We start from the raw sequence: 23,294 nt of genomic DNA, 5'->3' as shown, positions 1-23,294 counted from the left end.
CTGGGAACTGGCTGAACCTGGGGTCTGTGGAGCTGCACCCCAGCCCTTGCCTCCCCAAGGCATAAGCCACAGCCAGGGCAAAGCTCAGAGGGGCTGGAGCAAGGGTCCAGATCTGGCCCAGCAATGAAACTCCACCAGAGAGCAGTGCCAGGCTTGGATGAAATGCAAAACCAAGTGTGGGCAGGGGAGTCTGCACCCAGGGCCAGGGGCTTCCCCGTCACTGGAGGAGGTCAAGGGATGCCCTAAGCATTGCCATGCTGAGAAAGGGGATCAAGCCTGCATGGGGAGGGTCTCCCAAGCTTCCCTCCATCCCACATCCGTGCAACACACAGAGCACTCGGCATGCAGGGATAGGGGAGGAAGGAGAGATGAGTGGGAAGGAGTGAGAAGAGAGAAGGGAAGAAGAGGGAAGGATGAGAAGGAAGGAGGGAGGAGAGGGATGGAAGGAGAAGGAAGGATGGGGAAGGAAGGAGGACTAGGAAGGAGGGAGGTAGAATGAACGAACCGGAGAAGGAGAAGGACCGTTGCTGGTTCAGAGGAGGACGGGGGGCTTTGGTGCTCTTGTTGAGGTCCCTGAGCTTGGCGTTGTACTCTGCCAGCGTACCAGGATGGGGGGTGCAAGGAGGGTAGGAGGTCACATGGGACAGACACAGTCCCCCATGGGGAGAGGAAGGGGCAAGACAAGACAAATGTCACGAGATACAATAGGGAGACAGAGAGAGAAAACAAGAGAAAATATTAAATGGGCTCCAACAGATGAGACTGGGGTCCAAGGAAGCTCAGACCCACCTTGGAGCTGCTTTCCTATCACCTAAATTGCCTGGCTCCAGGCATTGCTTAAACCCACATGGGAAATCAGTGGTGGCTCCCAGCCACACGTGGCCTTGTGCAGTGCCATAAATGCCCATCACTGTCCCCTTGGGGATGGCACCGTGCAGGTCCCCTCCATCATGGGATGCCCAGGGCTGGGACAAGAAGAGATGGCCCCAGATGCCTCACTGGGAGGTGATGGGGACTTGAAGGATGGCAGGACCAGCTCCTCTCTGCAGGGAGGCACTGGGGACACCAGCGCTGTCCCCTCCATCACCAGCAGGAAGCGGGAACAGGAGTGCTCCCCTGCAGGGCATGGAGGAGGTGTGAGATGCTCCTCATCGCTGTGCCGGGACACGCAGGCAATTTATAGCAGCAGGGAATGTAAACAAACCCGTCCATGCCCCACTGTCCCCATCAGCCGTCCCCTCCCGGCGCCAGCTTCAGGACACCTTGTTCCCGCCGGAGGTCAGGCTGCCTGCCCGCGCTGTCCCCGCCTCGGCACAGACGGCCCAGCTCCAGCAGAGACAGGTGGCCGTGGGCTGGGGAACATCCCTGGGATGCCTCTCTTTCCTGGGAAGCCCAGCGGCTGCTCGAGATGAGAGTGACCCTAACCCAGCCTTGAGGACCTGACCCCCGGGTTGCAGGGGATGGATTTTTTGGTAGACACTATCAAACATCCATTTCCCACCCACTGCAAATACTGCTCCTCCTCTCCCAAAGGCTCTCCTCTTTTCACCCCATTTTCTCCCCGCCCATGGTGTTGGGGGGAGGATCTGCTCCTTCTAATATTCAGTCCGGACATACAACATGGTTTGGGCATCCATGTGTCCTTGGGTTTGTTTAAACCCTCTGCACAAGCCCTGAGTCTCTCTGTGGATCTGGCCTGGATCACTGAGGTTGGGTTTGGATGGATGCAAACTGCCCTCAACACCTCCACCGCCCACCCCTCCCTGCCACTGGCACCCCTCCTGCCCCCCGCCCCAGTGCCGCAGTGACTCAGCCCCCACGCCTGGGAGGTTGGTGCTGTTGGATTTTTCCAGCCAAGCCTTTTCCCCCTCTCTCTAATGCCGGGTGAGTTTCTGGCCTGAGCGCAGAGCTGGAAGGGATGGAGCTGCCAAGCCCCAGCATCACGAGCTGGCCCCCAGCCTGGCCGCAGCCCCGAACCCTTCCCAAATGTTGCTCCACAATTCAACAACTGCAGCCGAAGCAGTAGGGAGGGAGGGCACTGAGCTGCCGCAGGGCCACGGCACCTCCTTCCTGCGAGGCTGGGACCCTCTGTGTCCCCAAAGCCCCAGAGTCAGAGCCAGAGCCATGGGAGGGCAGGGAGTCAGAAGACACGGTTTCCCCTCTGTGGCACGGAGCAAAAGCCTTCATCTAGCCACGGCACTGATGCTTGGTGCTGCACCCAGCCAAGCATTGCACCAAACGCCTCTGACAGGGCTGGGAAATGCCTTCCCAGCCCCTGATCATTGCCCCAAGGCCAGGTCGAGCTTCAAACCACCCAGGGCCAAGCTGGCTGGGCCACCAGGGCAGAAAGGCTGCTGCCAGCCTGCACCCTGGCCCCCCGGCTCCGGCAGCACCCCGGCTGCCTGGGGAGGAGGTCCAAGCACTGGGGAGAAGGTCCGAGCACCAAGCCCAGCACACTGCAGGGAAAGCAAGGACTGAAATCAGGGAGGAGCCCAGCTATGTTAAATACAAGGCAAATGCTCTCCTGGGATCTTACACCAGAGCACGCTCCAGGCAAGGAGAGCATCATGTCCAAGGCGGGGTCCAGGCAGGACACCCTCAGCCAGAGCTGAAAACATCTTCCCAAATTGGGCCATATTCTCCCCGAAAGGGAGAAATCCCCCCGGGACGCAGGAAGCAGGCCTGCTGCAGGGGACAGACCAGCCCCATACCCCAAAGCGGTGAGGATGGGGGGGCCCGACCCCCTCAGCCACCCCTTCTCCCCACCTCTGGGCGATGCTGCTGCAGACGGCGAGCTGCAAGGGGGGTTCTCGGCAAAGGAGAGTGGCACAGGCTGCCCCCTTGCCCGGCATGCCCCCACGGCGGGTGGCTCAGTCCCAAGCCCGGATCCGGCACGGACGAGGAGTCGCCGCATCTCCCATCCCCGGCTCCACCATGCACACCACTGCCGCGGGCTCCAGTTTCTTGGGACATGCGGTCCCCCCCGCCCCCCCCCAAGGAATCAAAGCATCCTACCTGCCACCCTGTGGGCCACCAGGCCCTCCAGATTCAAGGGCTCTTCTGCCGACCTCGACAGGTCTTCATAGCTCTCCGGTCCCTTGGAGGGCATCTGGGTTTGTGCTGGGACGGTGGGGGAAGGCGGGGAGGAGATGAGGAGCTGCTGAGACCCCACGGGGCTGTAGGAGGTGCTGAGCGGGAGGATACCCATCGGTGCTCCAGCTGGGGCCTGGCTGTAGCTCCTCGGCTCCGGCACCGGTGCCTGCTGGTAGCTGTAGGGCAAATAGGTTTCCCGGTACTCGTGCACCCCATAGTCCGGCTCCCTGGGAGAAGAGGCTTTGCCCCCAGGCTCGGAGACCACAGGGCTCACGGAGGTGCCGAAGGACCTTGGCTGGGCCACCTGTGGAGCCGGCCGGGCATAGAGACCAGCGATGGGCTGGGCGGAGAGGGAGGAGAGCAGGGGTCCTGCCGGCTTGTCCTGGCGGGAGGTGGCGGGCACGCTCTGTGACTTGTGGACGGTGGGTGCGAGGTCCAGCATGAGGACATCGAGGGCTTCAATGGACTGCTCGATCTCCCGGCGGGAAGGCGCCCGGGGGAATTCAGGCATGCTGTGGCTGTGTGGGGGCACTGGCTGCAGCGGGCTGGGCTGGGGGCTGCAGCTGGAGATGCTGGGGCTGTGGCTTTCCATGCCACCCTCCTGCAGCCGGGAAGGCGGCCGGCTCCCTCCTTGCTGCTGCCAGGAATTCAAGCCCCTCTGCACGGCCTCCCGGCTGCTGGTGCTGCGAGTCGGGGCTTGGGGCAGCGCCGGAGTCGTGTCGTACTTGGCTGTGTCCACCGCCGGGAAGGACCGGGAGCGGTAGGTGCCGGGGGGGTCATAGCCATACAGGTAGGGCTGGGAGCTGGGCAGCGGCTGGGGCTGGAGCCAGCCCGGTGCGTGGGAGCCCGGTGGGCGCTGCGGGTAGCCAGCCAGGTGGTCCTGAGTGGATGCTGAAGGCCGCAAGGAAGGCAGTGGGTCACGGAGGTGGTGGCCCATCAGGGCGTTCTGGTTGTTGTAGGAGTAGCCACCGTTGGAGAGCGGCTCACCATCATACAGCCCCTCCTTCAGCAGCTTCTCAGCCCCGTTGCAGCTTGAGGGGCCGTTGGGCAGGGAGGAGAGGCTGCCCACCCGGGGTGCCTCCTGGTAGCCAGCCTCGCTAGCGGTGGTGGTGCCATCCAAGGAGGAGAGCGTGCCCAGGCTTCCCACGCTGTGCCCATCCTGGTTGGGCAGCTCGTCATCCAAGATATCCGTCTCCCGCTCCGCCACCAGCGCTGCGGCATTCCCGTTGACGTGCACCTGAGCCGGCACCACGTGGCGGCCTGGCATGGCGGGCAGGCGCGCCGGTATGGGGCCGGGCACGTGGTTGTGCATGGGCGGCGCGCTTTCCAAGCCGAAGCCAACGAGGAGACGATCCAACTCCCGCTTCTCCTCGGGGCTCAGCACCGCCTGGCCACTGGGCGCCCCGGGCACCCCCGGTTCATCGGTCCGGTCGGTCTTGGTGGAGGCGGTGGAGTTGCCCGAGTCACTGCTCACCGAGAGCGTGTGCTCAACGTGGTTGGGTGCTGCCGAGAGCGGGAGGCGAGCGGCATTGACGGCGCCGGTGCTGCCGTGGAGGGAGTCTTTCTTCTTCACTTTAGCGTAGAGGCTCCCATCCAGGGGCCCTTGCGTGTGCCCAACCTCTGCAAGGGGAGAAATGAACACGAGACCCCAGATCAATTGCTGGCTCTCTGCACGGAGCTAATGGGTCCCATTAGCCGGTGGTTTCGATCTCTTCCGTGCCGCCGGAACGCTTAATGACCAGCATCGCCGTCTCCTCGGCACCCTCCGCAATCCCACGGGTGCCACCATGCAGAGACACTGGAGCCAGACCCCCCCAATCCCCATGCCCCTATGGCCCCCACTCCGCATGCCGTCCTGCCCTGCCCTGCAAGCACTGCCTGCTCCACTGGGTTTCACCAAATATCCCCCCCCCCTTCCCAGTTCCAGACACTGTTCCTGGCAATTCCCCTCCATGGCTGGCGAGGGCTGGGGCTGCCCACACAGTCAGCTATCGCCGCTCCGCAAGGCTCAGCTGGCCCCAAAGGGCCACGCGGCACCGGGGAGGCGAACAGGGAGGGTGGGGGAGATGCACCACTGGCCATAGGAGGATGGGCGGAGGCAGTCAGGATCTCAGGATCTGGCCTCATAGCTCTGCATGTCTCCAGCTGGATGGATGTACTCAGCCCACGGGTGAAGGACAGATGAACCACAGACCCACCTTCCCTCTCCCTGCCCACTCTCCTCCCAGATGATGCACGGATCCAGCCAGCCGCCCATCCTTGACATTTTCTTCCCTGGCTACAGACAGGCTCCCACCCTTTCTGTCCTTCCCCTTCCCTCTCTCAGGCCGGGTGGAGCTGCCCCAGACCCATCCTTGCAGCCGGATGCTGCCCCAAAGCTCCCACACAGGCAGCGCCTCTGCCCAACCCCAAACATGCAGCATCTCCTCTCTGGGGAGACACTGAGCACCCCAGCACTGTGATTCCAGGCTGGTGCAAGCAGCCAGCTCCACTCAACAGCCCCGAAAGGCCAGGGTGCATCCAGGGCACGGCAGCATCACCACCAGCAACCCTGCACCCCAGCTCAGAGCCCCCCCAGCTCCCACCACCCCTGGCAGTCCCAACACCACAACCAGCTGTGCCCTTTAAATCTTTCCAAACGGGGCAGCCAGATTTTGGGGGCACAGAGGGACCCTGGCCACCAAGAAAGCAATGGGGACAGCCCCCAAGCTGTGTGTCCCCCCCACCGGACCGTGCAGAGCACTGGCTAGGCTGCAGACTCCTGCTTTTCCAGCTCCCCACTGAGGTTTCCTGGAAGGGCCCGCGAGCAGTGTTAAACACTTTCTTTTGGAGGAAAAAATGACTCTTCCCTGGCGGGGGGCCAGGCGGCTGACTCAGGGACGGAAGACGGCCCTAACTCGATAGTGTGAAATCAGAGCGCTCCTATCTGCGAGCAAAACACTTCCGAAAGCCAGCCCTGAGCCGGGGTGGCTTAACCAGTCCCACACCACCACATCCGTGCCCCGGGTAGCTCCTGCACCACCAAATCCCCTCGCCATAAAGCAGAGAGGGGCAATAACACCCAGCACGAGTCCTACCAAGTCAGGGCCCCCTCCTAGCTGCTGATTTTCCACTCCCAAATCCCTGCAAGCAGCATCCCAAGGAGGCAGCCAAGCCCCAAAGCCCCCCATTGGCTTGAAGATGCCCCAGAACCGCACAGCAAGCTCCTCTCTGGGTACTTGGTGCGGGAAAGGATGAGGATGGGGGTCCACAATTTCTCCTTGAGACTCAGAGCTCCTTCATCCAGCCGGTGCAGCCAGGAATCGGCAGCGTTTGACTCCGCAATACTTCCCGTACGGGGGAAAAGGGGGAGAGAGGCAGGGAATCCTTTCCCATGGAAGAAGAAAGGAAAAAGCAGCATGTCCAGGGGCAGCGCCAATGCCGGAGAAGCTAAGACATCGCCTGGAGCTGGGGGAAAGGCCCAGCCCTCCTGTCTGATGGCAGCGATGGGTGCTGGCCAGTCCCGGGAAACAGGGCAAGAGCCAGGGTGGGGGCTGGGATAAATAGGGCAGAGGAATAGAAAGGAAAGGGGAATAAATAAATATAAATGAAAGCACGTGGTGCCAAGGGAGAAAATAGATGGGAAAGGCTTTAATTAGACTGTGGGCTGGGCACCACCCCACGGCTGGGAGAAATGTCTCGAAGCAGGGTCAGGATGGGGCACGACGTGGTTCACAGCAGAGCCAGAAAGCCCCAAGCGCCCTGTCTCACCTTCCCCGGACCCTCTGGCCAGGCAGGGACATGGGGGATCTGGTGGCCCCCACCCCAAGAGTGGTACCACGGTAGCAAGCAAGGAAGGGACTGTGACACCTCCGCCATCAGCCGAGTCCTCGTCCCACAGCTGCTCTGCCTGACACCTGACTGCCCACCCTGTCCTCGTCCCCACACACCCCTTGGGCTCTGATGCCAAGAGCCAAATCCTGCTATTTCCCAACACTCCCAGGCCCCCTCCACCACCCCTGCGCCACGCTATCACTTATATGACTGTCTATTGCTTGTCACCTGAGAAGTTGGATAAAATCCCCCAAAAAAGATCAAGGGAAGGGGGGACAGGCTGCCTTAGCTAAAGCAGCCATTCCCAAAGCAGCAGGCTCCCAGGCCCCTGTTTGCTAAGTGTTTGCAGCTCCCAGCAAGGTCAGATTTCATCCCTGAAGGTCAGGGCAGCTCCAGTCTGGCAGGCTGTGCCATCCCAGCATGGGTTGGGTTTGCCCAGGGCTCAGCCCCCGACACAGCTCTGCTCCGGCTCTATCTGCTCCGGCTGTAGAGAGGCGGCTGGAGGAAGCGCTGACCCCAGCCTGGTCCTACCCCCACTGCCGGGCTCGCTGCCCTGGCAGGGCAGCACTCTGCCCTCTCCCTCCCCAGCACCCTGCAGCTATGCCTGGGAGAAAAACTGGTCCAGGGCACGTGTGACAATGGGAAGGGGTGGGGGGTCAGCTTGCATCCCCAAAATCCCAGCCATCCACCTCACGCCCAGTGGGGTGCACCATACAGCATCATGCACCAGCACAAATCCTGGCTGGGGCTCTGCACCGGTGCAGAGAATAAGGATGGGGCACCACTGTGTCTCCCCTGGTCCTGCCCCCAGCAGCATCCCACCTGCTGCCTCCACTCCCCACCACCCAGAACCCTGGTCCCAGGGCATCTCTGGAGCATCAGCCAGCAGGGAAGATCCTGGGGTCCCAGGACCCTTTGTAGGATGAAGTATGCGGGCTGAGTCCCATGGGGAAGAGCTCAGCCCCCCAGCTCAGGTTTCATCCCGTACCCAGATATGATGGCAAGAAGTAACCCCAACCCCTGAGCCGTGGGTCACCATGGCCATGAATTCCCCACCCACCAGCAGCCCTTTCCCCCATCCCATCCAGCTCAAAGAAAAGCAAAGTCAGGACTTACCAAAGGGGATGGGGAAGAAAAGATCCCAGGCGAAGAGAAGGAGCGGGCAGCAAAATCCCTTTCCTTCGCCCCTTCCAGCACCAAAGCCTTCCAGGGGAACCTGGTGCGGCGGCAGCTCGAACGGCGTCTGCGGCCGGCTCCGCGTGTCCGTCCAGGACAGGAGCTGACAGCCCGGAGCTGGCTTTGGTTGGCGTTTGTCCCTTTGGCTTTGCTTTCCCTCTCGCAGAGGGAGCTATTCCCTCCCCAGCGCCGTGTCCCGCGGGGCCAGCGAGAGGGGCACCCCGACAGCAGCGGGGGGCCGGAGGCGCTCAGGTACGGGGTACCCCCGGGACACGGGGTGCCCCCAGGACACGGGGTGCCGGAGGGGAGGATGGAGGAGACGAAGGCGGCAGAGGCAGGAGATGGGCTGGAGGCGAGGAGGTGCGGTCGTGCTCCCCGGACCACACAGGGACGAGCGGGAGGGGAAGGGGAGAGGCACAGGGAAGGCGGCTGGGGCCAACCAAGCCGAAGCCCCAGCCCGGGTTAACCCCAGCGACGTGCGGGGAGGCCGAGAGCCACCACGGAGGGAGGACAGCCGGACAGACAGTTCCTAGCTATGAATATTAACTACTTCCTCCACAGGCAGGGCTGCGCCGCGTTAACTGTTTCCTAGGCACGACAGACAGACGGACGGACCCCGCTGGACAGCCTATCCACCCCGCTCCGGGTGCTGAGCATCACCCCGCTGGGTGACACCCCCCCAGGCTGGAGACCCCCAGCCCTGCCCGGGTCCCGTGGGCACGTCACACCTGTCCCCAAAAAGCAGTGACACATTCGGGTTGGGGATGTCTTTTCAGGCCACCTGTGATGCTGTAACCCAGCCGGGTCTGCAAACCCAAATGTCTTGCTGGACACTCGACTTTCTCCATCTTAAATAAATACGCAGCCAAAGAGGAGTGGAAACCCGCCGTGGCTGAGCCACCGACCCTGCCAGCACCAAACCCGACCTGTTCTCACAACCCCCCTTCCCTGCCCCACCAGCACCATGGCACGGCATGGACACGCCAGCACTGGTTTCGGGATGGCACGTGCCACCCTGTCCCATGGCAGGAGGCACGGCACGGATCCCGTCCACCCCAGGGCTGCCTGCAACCACGCTACTCCATCCCAGGCAAAACCCGTGCTGGGATGGTGCTGACAATTTGCTGGTCCAGGTAACGGCAAGCCCCCCCCATGTCTGGGCCCCTGCTTGAACCCGTGCTCAAGCTTCCACTCCTTCATTGATCCAACACACTCAGCAAATTGCAAGGCTTCCTCCACTCTAATCCCCCAAATCATGCATTTCCCACACCCCCGTGGATGACGGCAGGGGATGAGAGCAGCGTTTCCAGACAGCCCCCTGACTCACAGCCCTGTTTGCTCCCAGATAGTGGCACACGCCAAGTCAGCATCCTCCCAAAACCTCCCAAACCAAGGTTTGCTTGCTTCTCTGCCTTTTTATTTTTTGCCCTGGGACAGCCCCAGCCCCACGCACAGGCACTCCAGCAGCCTTTGACTTCAAGGAAGGTTTAAAGGGGGAAGAGAAGGGGCTGAGCTTCCACCAGCCTGTCCCTCTCTCCCTGCATCCCAGCCCTGCCTGGTTCCCAGTCCCAGTGGGACCAAACCCCATCACCCCCCCACATCACAACCCCAAATACCAGGTCAGAGGATAGACCCTGCCCTGGGAACAGCCACGCTCCAGCCGAAATGTCTAGCCAAGCCCGTAGATGCTCTAGCATTTCTCCCATGGGGAATAACCAGAAGCAAGGGGGAGACACTCCCCGTGGATCCCCATGCAGGCCAGCCAGGTCCCTGCTGCCCCCCAAAACACCCGCCCCGCCAAGCCCTTACCTTGCTGCGGCCGGAGCAGAGAGCAGCAGAGAGGGGCGGGATGGGGAGGGGGAAGCAGATTCCTTCAGCTTTAGTCAGCTGGCAAAGGCGAGAGGAGAGCCAGCGGCTCCCCTCCCCGCCGAGCCCAGCCAGAGGACGGATCCAGCCGCGGGGGGAGAGCAGCAGCCCGCCGGCAGCTCTGGCGATGGATTTAACAGCTCTGGCCTGGTCCATTTGGCTCTCCGCGTCTGCACAGCCTGGCTTGCCCTCCTGGGCAGCCTCAGCTCCAGATAAGTGGGGCAGGATTTGACCCCACCAGGGAAGATGTACCCCACAAGATGCTCACCCTCCTGGGGGACCAACAGATGACAGCGACCCCATCTAGGGGCTTGCTGCCCCACAGAAAGGTGCAGGATCAGCATCCAGCTCGATTTGGCGGCCCCTGGGACCCCCCAACCTTTGCCACGTGGGGTTCAGGCTCTGCTGTGACCTCCCATCCCCAGAGGGGTGGGATGCTCATCCTGCTCCCCACCCCGGCCAGCCCTGTCCTGAGTGCAGAGCTGAGCTGCAGGGGAGCCCCGCGCCAGAACCATGACTCAGGTGGGGATTTAGCAAGTCTCCTGCAGATGTTGGATTTGGCCAGGCCCTGGCCACCCCCCTTCCAGCCCCGGTAAAAAGGGGGGGTGGGCAGGGCCAGCCCACGGTGGGGACAGGGATGGTACAGAGGTGGGAGGAGGGGGTGGGGGGTGGATGCTGGGTGCGGCAGAACCAGCCAGGGTGGGTCCAAGGGCTGGTCTTTACAGGGAGCTGCTGGGTCAGGGACATGCGCCTGGCCCTTCTGCATTGTCTCACACTGCCCCAGGATGGCAGAGCCTGGTGTCCCCCCACTATAGTCACACATCCTGGGGACAACCCCTCCACCGGCTCCGTGCCAGCCCCAGCACCCTGTTCTCCATCAGCACTGGTTTTCTCAGCAAAACCAAACCAGGCCATAGATGTTCCCCAACCAGATTTGCCCACCTGCCTCTGCAGTACCCCAAAAATTTCCCTGTGCCAATACTCAAATCAGCTGCAAACCCAGCAGCGCTGCATCCAGCCTCGGGTCTCCTCCTGCCTCCCTGGAGCCAGCCTGGCCCCCCGAGGAGAGCCACCATGGTGCTGGCAAAGCGTCCTTCATCCACCCTGGATAAAGGACTTCTGAATCCCAAAAATAGCCAAAGGAAGAAGCACCCTATGACCACCCTTCAGCCTCCAAACACCCTCTCAGCCAACTGATGGCTATGGGGACTGCAGCAGGAACCCGCCACGCAGCCAGCACTGACCCCAAAGCCCCTTTGAGGAGGAGGAAGGCAGGCAGGCAGAGCCGCTTGCCTCCCCCATGCCACACAGGGACGGATGACAGGCAGTGGCACAGGGCTGTGGGGGTATCCCAGCGCACCCCACTCTCACTAAGGACCATGGGGCAGCCCAAGCCCGGCGGACAGCAGGGACTCTGCCTGGGTAAGGCGGGAGGGTGAGCTCGCTGACGGGGCCAGCCTGTGCCGTGGGAGTGGTACACAGAGCAGCCCCTGCCTGCTGGACCCAGCTGGCCAGAGAGCAAGATGTTGGGGTTCAGATCCCCCTCTCATGTCCCCTGCCCTGGGGGAGCTTTGTCAGCCAGCAATCCTGCTGCAATTCAGTTTCCCCTTCCCCAAGTCCCCGCAGATAAGCACAGCGGAGGCAAGGGGAACACCACGACAGGCACCATCCCCAGCCATCCACCTGCCCCTTCAGCTTTGGGGTCCCATAGGATCATCCCACCCTGTCAGGCACCCCCCCAGCCCATATGGGTGCCCCACACTGAGACAAAGCTGCCGGAGAAAGGGCATCCACCTTCACTGAGAGTGGCTGTGGCCAACAGAGACGCGGTGCGGGGGGGACCCACCGTTTGGCAGGCGATCCCGATCCCGTCGGCCTGGGCTGCGGTGCCGGTCTGCAGGGAGCCTTCGCCAAGCAGCGGGGACAGGCAGTGGCAGGGACGAGGAGCAGCGGCTGATCCCAGCCTGGCGTGGGTACTGGTGCCAGCCTCCCCCCCCCCTCCACCCCCGGCTGCCACTCGCTCGCGCCTGGTGGTGCCAAAAATGTGGCGTGCAATTCCCTGACCAAATAAGGCGAGAACAACCATAAACAGGGACCCCCCTCGCACAGCTGGGCACCGGGGTCCCCATCCCAGTCTGGGACAGGTTGGAGAAGAGGGAAAGTCCTGACAGAGAGGGAGGAAGATGGGAGCCCCCCGAGCCCACACTGGCTCTCCCTGCCACTGTTCAAGGTGACCCGTGGGGTGACCGGGGGGAGACCCCCTACAGATGGGCTGTCTCGCAGCTGCCTGCGCTGGCACGGGTCAGAGGGCAGTCTCCTGCCTGTGGCTTCGCCCTCCGGCAGTCCTGGCTCATCCCCAAACTGGGGCAGCATTTGCAGATCCAAAGTGCCCTTATTCCCCATCGCCACCCTCCCCACAGGGAGGACAGCCCAGTTGGCGCATGGAGGGACTTCCGCAGCCCTGACACCCACCAAGACCCCCAGGAGGGGGCAGAGAGAAGCCCTGGGGTACCTCTGCAGCCCTGTGAGGGGCTGGGAGTGCAGCAGCTCTGCCCCAGGGGCCTGAGGCAAACACACATGCACCAAGGCACTTGGGTCTCAGGGCTGCCAGCCAGTCCTGCCAGCTCAGGGCAGGGGTACAGCCATGGTCTGAGCTCGCAGTGGGGACACACATCCCCTCCCCTCCCTGCCGCATAGCTGAGCCCACACGTCATGAGTTGCCTGTTTACTTCCCTGTGCCAAGGCAGGTGTCTCTGCCAGCTCCGCGCAGCCACCCCAGCTCTGGCCCCATATCCCCACCATGGGCAGAGACCCCCTCACCCACCCCAGGCACCCAGAGCCCCTACCCTACCCAGTGAGCCCGGCCGCCCACAGCTCCCACTCGGAGCAGCCGGTGACCTTCAGGGACATCAGGGTCCGCAGCTGTCCCCGCTCCTGGGACGCCTGTCGGACAGGGCCAGGAAAGCTCAGGCATCTGCTCGGCCACAGGTGGCCTCGCCGCCGGGACAGCGGCCCACCACCCTTCAACATACAAGTACTGTCTGTTCCTGCCAAGCAGGCGAGGGCAGCCCACTTGCTGCATCCAAATGGGTGCTCAAGGGGCTTTTTCCAGCTCCAAGTGATGGTGCAGACTCTCCAGGGCCAGTGAGGCATCCTCATCCCCCAGGGGAAACTGAGGCACAGCTACATCCCGCCACGCTTGCACCGTGAGAAAGGAGCTGGGAGACCTAAAGGTCCCCCTGTTAGGTACCATTCCTGACAGACTCAGGGTTTGGGTTTCCCAAAGCTCTGGGGCATAAACTGGAGTCGGACCCTGCTCCGTGCAAACAGGGCTTTGAGAGCAAAAGCACTGAAAAAAGAGCCTGAGCTCCCTGGCACTGTGGCAAGAGAGGAAGTGCACAAGATCTTCTTCTCCCACCCCATGGCCACGATCCTCCCAGCAGCGGCTGCCTGCCCCCAGCTCTGCTGCCCACCAGCATCCCCTTCCCTGAGGTGGGAGGGATTCCCATGGGGACACTTTCGCCACCGACTGCCCCGTGAGCCCTAACCTTTCTCCAGGTGCTTGCCGGGCAGGGGCGGCTCAGCCCAGGTGCCCTCTGTACTGTCCTCGCGCTGGATGTTGAAGTTCTCGTAGGAGTCCCACCGAATGAGCGGGTCAGACGTGTTGTAGTCCACAGAAACGCTGGGCCCATTCTCCAGGTGCTCCATGCCTGGGAAGATGCAGGACGGTCAGTCAGGGTGATGATGGAGCCAGGACGGCTGGGACAGGGGGAGGAGATGGAGAGAAGGCGGGCAGGAATCATAGGGTGAGGCAGGAGAGTCATGTAGGAACAGGGGCACCGAGAGATATGGATGGGCATGGGATCTACATCATGACCCACAAACAAGGTGTACAAGGCTGGCTGGAGCTTTTGGGATTGCCTAGGGACAGGCAGATGGACTGAGAGTGAGCGTGCCTAGGTCTGGACTTTTTGGGCAGGGGGTCCTCCGTTCCCAAGCATCCCCTCCCTCTCTCCCAGGCCAGCAAGTGCTGCAGAGAGCGGTCTCCTGGGGAAGAGAGTGAGGGCAACAGGGCACCCATGGGTGGTCCTAGATCAGCATCACTGCCTGGACCCCTCATCCCACCCTGGTGACACAGGGACTGCAAACGGGGCAGGGGGAGGTTGCAAGGGAGCCAGCAGGGAATAGAGCTGGGGAGCAGGAAAGGAGCCAGCATCCAGCTCCAAACCCCCGTGGCAGTGAGCCAGCCATACCTTGGATCTTCTCAGGGCCATAGGAGAACACGAACTCCACCTTCCCATACTCAGGGAAGCGGTCATCTGGCAGGGAGAGAGCAGAGCAGAGGGACCATCTCAATCCATCCCTTCAACAGCACCTGGACAACCACCCCAAACATGCCCACAGGCCAGCTCAAGGCCAGGAGCTGGTAGGGGATATCCTGGCACAGGGCAGCACATCTCAGCCCCCCAAAACAACCCTGAGGCAGCCCCTCCACCTCGGTACCGATTTTGGCAATAAAGGGGATGACACTGCCACTGGTCCCTGAGAACCCTGCAGTTGGAGCAGGGTGCCCTGCTTCATCAGGGGCAGATTTCGGGTGGGTGCCCAGATGTCCCTGCGACGGGAGCAGCATTAGAGGGGCGGGTGGAGGAGGGAGTTCGGAGTGGGGAGGTGCTGGGGCAGTTACCTCTGAAGGCCTCGTCCAGGTCCTCCTTGCCAAAGACAACATCAAGGTCATGCACGGCGCACGTGTGGAACTGCACGCGGAAAATCACGTCACGGGTCGGGCTGCGAAACTTCTTGTGGTAACATTTCAGCTGTGGAGAGGAGTGGGGATGGGCCATCAGGATGAGCCCTTGGAGCTGGGCAAGGGGGAACCGGGTGTCCTGAGGCACGAGGACCACCCATCCCCCAGCTGCTCCCTGTGTGGGGGGCTAAGCCAAGGCTCCTTACCAAGATATCACCCTTGAGGAGCAAGCCGGGCTCAATGGTGATGCAGATGCCTGTCTGGCTGTCTCCTTGGACGTTGCTGCAGAGAGGGACAGCGGGAAGATGTGAGCTGTGGTGCAGAGCCCCCCCAGAGCTCCTAGTGTCACCTCAACCAGCCCCTTCCACCCAAAACCCAGCCAGGAAAGGTGCAAAGCACAGAGCTGGCCCTCTCGGTGACAGAGGAGGGTCCCATCCCCCACCCCAAGGGGTACCCGTTCCCAGGGGGAAAAGGACAGGAAGGGGAAACTGAGGCACAGCTCAATGAGGTTGCTAAAAATCCTGGGTTTGACCTGGGTCTGAGTGCTGAGGCTGGGCTATCAGACCCAGGACACGGAGGGAGAGCTCTCGGGGAAGGCTCCCCTCCTTGCCGCAGTTTCCCGGTCGGAAGCCCTCCCCTCGCCAGGGCGACGAGGGGCTGCCTCCGGGAGGTGGCGTCGGCAGCGGGGGACGAGGGAAGAAGGGAGTTGGATTTCACAGGCAAGATAAACCTGGAGTTTATTACCGGCGTCCCATAAACAGTCTATTAAAAGCTGAAAGGCGAGGCTGGGATGGCAGTAAATCTCAGCTAACGGGGATGCCCGGCTGCAGGGAAGGGAGATCCTCGTTCAGGGGGGTTAGATGGGAATAACCCCGAGGTGAGAGGCTGTGCTCCCTCCAGTAAGGCCAGGAGCCAGGGGTCCCAGGCTGGGATGTGGCCACGGCAGAGCATCTGGGTGGCTGAAGAAACTGGCTCCTGCTTTGCCTTCGCCAGCACCTGCTCCAAGGAGCAGCGTCGGAAAATGGTGTTGGGGTAAATTGTGGGGAGGTTAAAACAGGGGGAAACTCTTTTTGGGGGGGAAAAAAAGAGGGCTTTCAGGACTAATCTGGGCAGGAAGAGCGGCACTTTGGGCAGGGAGAGGAGAAACGCCTCCATCTCCCAGGGAAGTGTCCCCATCCCTGTCCCTACTCCCTGTAGGGACACCCAGCCCCAGGCTCTGCACAGCCCCGGGCTCCCTCTGCTGATATGCAGAGTCACTACAGCCCTCCCAGCAGAAAGGCCCAGTATGGCCCAGTATAGCCAGTTAACACCTCCAAGGAAAAGGAAGCCCCTTTTTTTCCATTCCCTGGACCCCAAACAGACTAAGCACAGGGCACTGGACTGCTGGGGACTTGGCCTTGACCCTCTCCATCTCCCCCCACTTGCCAAGCCCCCCATGCTGGGGAGGAGGGAAGCCCCACGGCGAGGAGATAGTTACTAGATCCCCGAGGTGTAGACGGGCTGCATGGCCTGGTAGATTTTCAGAAACGGCCGACAACCTGGAAGACATCAAGGCGGAGAGAGAAGGCACGCTGCTGTTAGCCGGCAGGGCGGAGGGGCCGTGGCAGGGATTAGTCATGGGGGAGAAATCCAAACAGGGAGGGAGCCAAGGCAAACAGTCGCTCCCCGCCCCGGCTGGCCCACACCAGCCATGGGCAACATCTGGGATGGGCAGAAAGGGATGCTCCGGATGGGGTGGGAAAGGGCGAAAGCCCCTATAGCCCAGTTTGGGTCCTGTAGGACCTGGGGCAAGCACTGGCTTGGGGATGAAGGTGGGATGATGGGGACGGTGGTCTCTGAGAGAGAGACTGCTTCTGGGTACCGGAACCAGGTGTGGTGCTACATTCCAAATCCCAACACCAATCTGGTGTCATCCTCCAAAAAGCGACCAGAAAAGCCTTGTCACCCCACAGCTCCAGTTAGTGTCCAGCCCCAGGAGCCGGGGGGGGGTGGGGTGGCACCCTCTGAGGGCACCTCTGTGGGAAAAGGGTAGCACCCTCCTACCGTGAACAGTCACAGAGAGGGAACAGTCCCTGAGAGGGAAAGGCAGATTCAAATTGCCAAGGACATTGTGGAAAATATCCCCCATGGACAGCAAGCCTGGCCAGGCAGTGTGGGGTGGGGAGGGGTGGGGAGGGGGAGAGGCGGGGGGCGCACCTACCGCCTTTCGACTCGAAGTTGGGGATGCCGTGCATGATGACGTGGTGGAGGAAGAGGGGCTTGTTGTTCATCTTGATGCTGCCAGACAGGAGACCGCTGAAGTAATGGATGTACCTAGAGGAGGACAGGCAGCTCAGGGGCAGGACCCACAACGGAGCACCCGCCTTGGTCCCCCTGCACCCAACCACCCTGGCCACAGGGGCAAAACGCACACCAGGACCCACCTTTTCTGGGATGGCTGTCCCACTGGCACCACCTTGTCCTCATAGAAGCGCTTCATGGCAAACCTGTCCAGAGCCTGGTCGGCGCTGTGGGGACAAAACGGTAGATGAGGCTGAAGAAAAGCACCAGCACCAGCACCCCGGCACTGCCGGGACGGAGGTCGGCAGTGGGCCCCAGGGCCACCCCAGGACCACGTGTTCCTCTCACCTGGCCGAGATGTTGCTGTAGTGCATGTAGGCAGCCACCACCACCCCCAGCCGGCCACGGTTCCCCTGCAAGCATGCAGCAAAGGGGTGTCACGGGGGCAGTGGTGCCTACAAGCTCCCAGGCACAGCTGCCCTGCACACAGGCAGGCACACACCAGTCCCCTACACACGTGCACGGACCCTCCCACACACCCCAACCCTTATAGACACACGCCAACCAGCGCACATGTACGCTGACACCTACACACACCCCAAGCCACAAATCAGCACGTTCCCTGCACCCCTTAGCCTATGAGGCTGCTCAGCCCCAGCCCTGCAGCCCCCCGGCCCCCCAGACCCCCATCACTGTGTGTCCCCGGGACAGGGTCCGGCCCACCTTGTTGTGCAGCACCACCACGTTGTGTGCCGCCGCATTGAGCCACGTGTCCATGGCTTTGCAAATGCTGCAGATCTTTTCCAGCGCCGGGGTGTGCAGGTCAGGCCACCCAAAATCCAGCACCTGGGTGGTGGTGGGGGACAGCCAGGGGTCACATTCATGCCGGGCTCTGCCCCCTCTGCAGTCCCCAGCCTGCCGGCATGCAAAGCCCGGGGCACGTACCCGGGGCGGGGGGGCACCACCGCCTTGCCCTGATGTGCCCCTCCCAGCCTTTCCCCCAGCCCTGCACCCCACTGCCCAGACCCATGTCCTGGGGGGGCCATCAGGGTCCCAGATCTCATTCCTCCTCTGGGTCCCTCAGCTCAGCTGCCCAGAGCTCCCCCATGTTCACAGGGGTTGGGACAATGCCTCAGGAAGGTCTCCAAGAGATCCCGACAGCCACGTTTGGGCTGGGGACGGGGTGGGGGTTAAGCTGAGACCCCACAAACTCATTGGGAAGTCTCAATGCTTTCATTCCCCTGCTCTTCCACCAGCTGGGTGGGATAGAAAGCGTGGCTGTTCCTCCCCTAAAGAGCTTGCAGCAGGGAGCTGGTCCCACAGACAGCCCTGCCCTGAGCCCCTCTGCTCCCCACAGCTGCGACTCACCTTGGGGTGAAGTTTGCTGATGTCATGTCTCCGCTCAGAGAGATTGAAAAGCTTCAGGGAAGAGGAAAGACAGAGTGAGGGGACATCTCCCTCCCTCGCTGCCACCCCCTACCTCTTCCTCACTTCAAAGCCTCCCCAAATCCCCCCACGAGAGGCTTCCCCAAACACATTAACCTGAGTAATGCCTTGTCACAGGGCAACACAATGGCCAAAAACTCCCAGGGAGTCCAAAAAGGACTGGAAAGCTTCAAGGAAGGAAAAAATCCATCCGTCTTCGTGCAAAGACCCCCCCCTCACCAAAGTCAAGCCCAGCCAGAGGCAAGGAAGCAGCTACCATCCCTGCAGCACCCCATCCCCAGGACCTGAGCACCCTAGCCCCTTCTCCAGCCTGGAGGGGACACAGCCGTATCTCTCACCACGTAGTTGTTCCCATGCTTGGACTTCAGCATGTGGGCCACCTCACGGAGGTTGCTGCAGAAGCTCTGCTCCTCAGCCGTGCTGGGGTAGGAGACGGCGATGATCCGCTCCGTGATGTACACCAGGTCCAGCTCACAGCTGCTCTCCATGGCCGAGGCCAGGCTCATGCTCCTGGGCAAAGGAGAGGATCGCTGTCAGGACACAGCGTGGGGAGGGGACGCAGTGACCCTTCCCCACCCTGCATGGCCCCTGGGGTTAAGCGAGACAGGCTGGGACACATGGGGATGCAGCAGCAGGGCTGCCCACAGCCTTTCCCCTGCTCCCAGCCCCACTGGGGTGTCTTGGGGACCCCAAGTTGGGGATGGTGGGTCATAAACCCTGCATCTTTTCCACCATCCATGGGAGTACATCTGGAGAAGCAAAGTGTTGGTGGGGGGAAAGGTTCAGGCAGGGCAGAGACAGTCTCCAGAAGGGGAAACTGAGGCATCTACCTGGAGGTTTTGCGGCGTGACTGCCCGCTCCTGGGGGATTTTGTGGCATCCTAAAGAACGAGAGAGGAAATGCGAGTTATTGGCCTGACCCAGCCTGCGGCCAGCACAGTGGTCCTACTAGAGCTGGGTGTGATGGTGCTGTCAGAGCATCCCACCCCCGCCACCCTGCACTGCGCACCGTAACACTCCCAAAATATCGCTATCTCCAAACCCCACCCGCTGAGCATCCTGGTGGCACCAAATGCCCCAATGGCACCGTCATCCCCCCACCATGGTGATGAACAAAACCCAGCTCTCGCAACCCCAGTGCAGCTGGGACCAGCTGCCATGGGCACTGTGGGGCTGGTGCCTTGCCACAGGGTCCTAGAGGACATTTGAGGAGGACGCTGGGAGGGGGACGTGGACAGTCTCAGGCATGTCACGAATCCCTCCAGTCTCAGCCAGGTTCCAGGCACACACCTGGCAGGACAGAGTGGCTTTGGCCCTGCCCGGGGCAGGGGCAGGTTCGCTGCCCAAGCAGCAGCAAGGAGCCAGCCAGGCACAACGGTTTGCTTTGGCCCCAACTCCGCAGAGCCAAACGCCGGAGGAAATGTTTGAGCTCTCAGAGCAGGAAACTTCTATTTATGCATGTTCTCTGGCCTCAAGAATTTCATCTGCAGCCGGTTTGCTCAGTGACTTCGTGACCTCAGCCGAAAAACAAAGCAGGGTTTCCAAAAAAAACCGCTAAGGAAAAACACACTCACACCTCATTAGTTTTAGTATCTCCAGCTAATAAGCAGGAGTCATTTAAAGACTCATCTCCTGCAGGCAGCACGTCCCAAGCCCCTGGAAGGATCCAGAAACGAGAGATGCACCCCACAGCCAGCTCCTGGGATGACCTTTTTGTCCCCAGAGCTGCAGGACCTGCTGCCACCCTCCTCGGGGCTGCAGCATCCCGCAACTGGCACGCTGGAGGTGACAGGACAAGGTGGGAGAGGTTTCCCCAGCACACTTCGTCCACCATCTCCCACCCAGTGCGGTCCCAGGGCTGCTCCCACGAGCAGCCAGCATCACCCTCCATCAGCCTCACGTCCCCCTTTCAAGGTCAGGCTGCCCGGCGGAGCAGAGCCAGGCTCGGCAGCCCGCAGGGCCCGGGGACACCAGTCTCCCCTTCCAGCCAAAACCACTCCGGGAGGCAGCAGCCCTGCCTGAGTGCCCAGGGGTGCTCAGGCAGCAGTGACGATCCCCCCCAGGTTCTCCTCAGGGTGGCCCAAATCACCTGCTCACCCCAGAAACCCCCCAGCATCACAGGGGGCAAAGAAGGAGTTAAAATGCAGCAAAAAGTTAAAACCTTCCTGGGGCAGAGCCAGGGTGCGTGCAGAAGCTTGAGCCTGCATGGGCTTGTCCCTGTGTCACCTAACGGTGACCAGGATGGGATCCCCACTGCGGGCTCTGATCTGCCCCAAACCTTCGTAGCGGGAGACATCTGGGGTCCCCCACCTGCACCCACCAGCCAGGGGAGCCCCATCAGCCCGTTACCCTGCCCAGCGGCAGCAGCCTCCCAAACCGCAGCCTTGCCCGACAGAGGAGCTGACATGGGGCAACCGGGACTCATCCCCCTCTCCCACGTGGGGAAACTGAGGCACGGGAGGGTGAGCAAGGTGGGGATGCCAGAGCCCCTCTCCCTCTCCATACCTTGATGGCGGTGGCGAGACCCTTGCTAATCCATTTCCACGGCATGGCGTCTCCGCTCCAGGCACCCTCCCGGCCCAGGGGAGCGGGTGCCTGCGGCCAGGGCCCTCCAGCGTCCCCCGCCCTGGCAGGAGCCCCTTGGCTCTGCCCCGCTCCCCCCCCCGATCTAACCGCAGCCGCACTGCCATCTCTGCCGCCAGCCCCTGCGCGAGGAAGAGTCAGCCCACGATCAGCTGATAGGAGCAAGCACTCGTGTTATTAAACACTCCTGCCCATCACCGGGCTGGGAGACCCTGCAAAGGTCCCCTCTGGAGCAGAGATCCCAGCCAAGCCAGTATGTCCCAGCCCAGCCCAGCACAGGACAGGCTGGTCCCAGCCATGTTGGGTTGAAGACCCCCCTGCCAGCTCCATCGAGCATCTGCCTCCCAGCCCCAGGCTGGCTCAGCATGTCCCCAGGCTCTAGGCAGCACCTGAAAACCGCAGGCCCCTTCTGCCTGGAAAGGGTGATGCGAAGCATGAGAAAGGCTGCAGAAATAGCAGGAAACTTCCCCCAAAAGAGAGCAAAGCCATCAAAGGGGGCTCCTGACTGTCCTGCTGGATTTTTCCAGATGTGAATGCTCTTTCTCCAGTTCGGAGAGGGATCAGAAACATAGCCTGGACAACCAAAGAGATGCGGTAAAGACAGCTCCCAGGTGAGGAAGGCTTTAACCCTCTTCCTCGTGGGAACTGCTCTGCCTCCATCCCTCATGTCCCAGCCCCAGCGCACAGGGAGGGCGTCGAGCTTGCTGCGGGCAGGGGGAAGCCGTCCGCGTTGATTTTGGCAGGGCGTTTGTCTACACTGTCTTAGCAATTTCATGTCCACAGATTAAATAACATATCCCCGGCTCCAAGACAGGAAAGCCGGCTCTGCAGCAAAAGCCCCGGCCCCCCCCTCCACTGGCCTCCGCCACTGCCTCTGCCACCACCCCTGGGCACCTCACCTGGCCTTTGGCATGGCCATCATCACCTTGGCTAGCAGGGAGGGAGGGCTGGGGGGTGCCAGGGAGGTTGGGGGACCACAGGGGCATCCCAGGCTGAGAGATTTTGGCTGCGGGGAGTGCTTGCGGCAATGGGACAGGCACAAGTGACCCTCCAGGAGGTCTCGAGGCAGAGATCAGCCTCCGCAACTGGTAGCACTTACCGGGGTGTCTACCTGCTTCGTGATGCTCTCCCCTGGGGACGGCTGCAGGCAGGCAGGCAGGAGGAAGGGGAGGGTGAGAAAAAGGCAAGCGAGAGAGAAGGAGAGAGAGATTGAGAGACACACACATAGAGCGGGGGCCGGGGTCAAAAGTTCCCCCCTGGCTATTTCTGGCCCTTCCTAGGAAATGCACCACGGTCCCGTTTCCTTCCCTGCCCACCAACATGTCCGCTCTTCCTAAAGGTCGGGAATCCCTCGAAACTGAAGTTTTGAGCAACCCCGGAGCCGGGGCAATGCTCAGTGCCGAGAGCGCTGCCATCCTGCCTCCCAGGAGCCGCCCCCCACAGTGGACCGCTGTCATGGATGGAGAGCACTCGGCCAAACCCTGCACCCGCTCCATGGCGGGCACCCGGTGCCCCCCTCCAACCTCCAGGATCCCATCCAGATCCTGCAGGGTCAGACCCCACAGCCAGGACGTAAACGATGGGGCGAGCCTGGCGCGGTCCCACACCCAGCCTGGCCGCCGGCAGGCCCAGCTCTCCAAGACAAACCTGGCCCCACGGGGCTGGCAAAGGACCCCAGCGGGAGCAGAGCGGGGGTCCGAGATGCTCAAAAAAGGGGCAAATTTGGTGACACACCACTGGAGTCCGCAGAGAGCTTTGAAATGGGGCCAGGGATAGCAATTAACTTCCCAGGGTTGGGGAGAGTGTCCAGACCCCAAATATAGGGAGCAGGGGGACAGATACCTCTGCCTGGGGACAGCTGGTTGGGGTGCCTGGAGGTGGCGCAGCAAAGGGACGCAGCCGGGTGGCTTATGGAGGTCTTGGGACCAGGGGGACAGAGACCAGGCTGCTCTGGTCCTGGCAGTGGGGCCGGGGCAAACCCCTTTCGATTTCCTCCTGAAGCCGCAGTAACGGTCCCAGCTCGAAGCTAACATGTTTTTGCTGGTGATAAGTGCCCGAGGAGGCTGGCAGGGGTGGGGGGGGGTGCAGGCAGAGATTAAACCCAGGGCAGATAACCACCGTGAGGCCCTGGAGCGGGCAGCATGCTCTGCTCCCACCCCATCCCCTCACACGCTTGGGCTCATGTGCTGCCCTCGTGAGCTCGCAGGGGGCCATACCCTAAACCCACTTTTTGGGCGAGACCCCTGCCCAGCTACAGGGTGCCCAGCCCAGGGCCCCGCGTGGGGCACGGC

General features: G+C 61.9%; 1 protein-coding gene across 12 annotated transcripts in view; it reads right to left on the bottom strand.

The window, feature by feature from the left end:
- TNS1 (tensin 1) overlaps positions 1-23,294 on the bottom strand; it is a 63,819-nt gene that overhangs the window by 22,637 nt on the left and 17,888 nt on the right. For 5 of the 12 annotated variants that reach the window (XM_052791647.1, XM_052791648.1, XM_052791650.1 and 2 more), the window contains 15 exons: positions 22,103-22,144; positions 19,252-19,301; positions 18,760-18,931; positions 18,344-18,394; positions 17,699-17,821; positions 17,324-17,388; positions 17,119-17,202; positions 16,896-17,008; positions 16,173-16,233; positions 14,902-14,977; positions 14,636-14,765; positions 14,202-14,267; positions 13,497-13,658; positions 3,016-4,713; positions 506-592 (listed from right to left, as the gene is read on the bottom strand). In XM_052791647.1, the coding sequence (XP_052647607.1) occupies positions 506-592; positions 3,016-4,713; positions 13,497-13,658; positions 14,202-14,267; positions 14,636-14,765; positions 14,902-14,977; positions 16,173-16,233; positions 16,896-17,008; positions 17,119-17,202; positions 17,324-17,388; positions 17,699-17,821; positions 18,344-18,394; positions 18,760-18,931; positions 19,252-19,301; positions 22,103-22,144 (2,980 nt within the window). The remainder of the gene's footprint in view (positions 1-505; positions 593-3,015; positions 4,714-13,496; positions 13,659-14,201; positions 14,268-14,635; positions 14,766-14,901; positions 14,978-16,172; positions 16,234-16,895; positions 17,009-17,118; positions 17,203-17,323; positions 17,389-17,698; positions 17,822-18,343; positions 18,395-18,759; positions 18,932-19,251; positions 19,302-22,102; positions 22,145-23,294) is intronic. The other 7 variants (XM_052791651.1, XM_052791656.1, XM_052791657.1 and 4 more) reach the window with 3 other exon arrangements.

Source organism: Harpia harpyja, chromosome 7 (genome assembly GCF_026419915.1).
Source record: "Harpia harpyja isolate bHarHar1 chromosome 7, bHarHar1 primary haplotype, whole genome shotgun sequence".
Lineage (NCBI taxonomy): Eukaryota > Metazoa > Chordata > Aves > Accipitriformes > Accipitridae > Harpia > Harpia harpyja.
The sequence above is the reverse complement of the archived record's forward strand: the minus strand, read 5'-3'. Positions and strand labels throughout refer to the sequence as shown.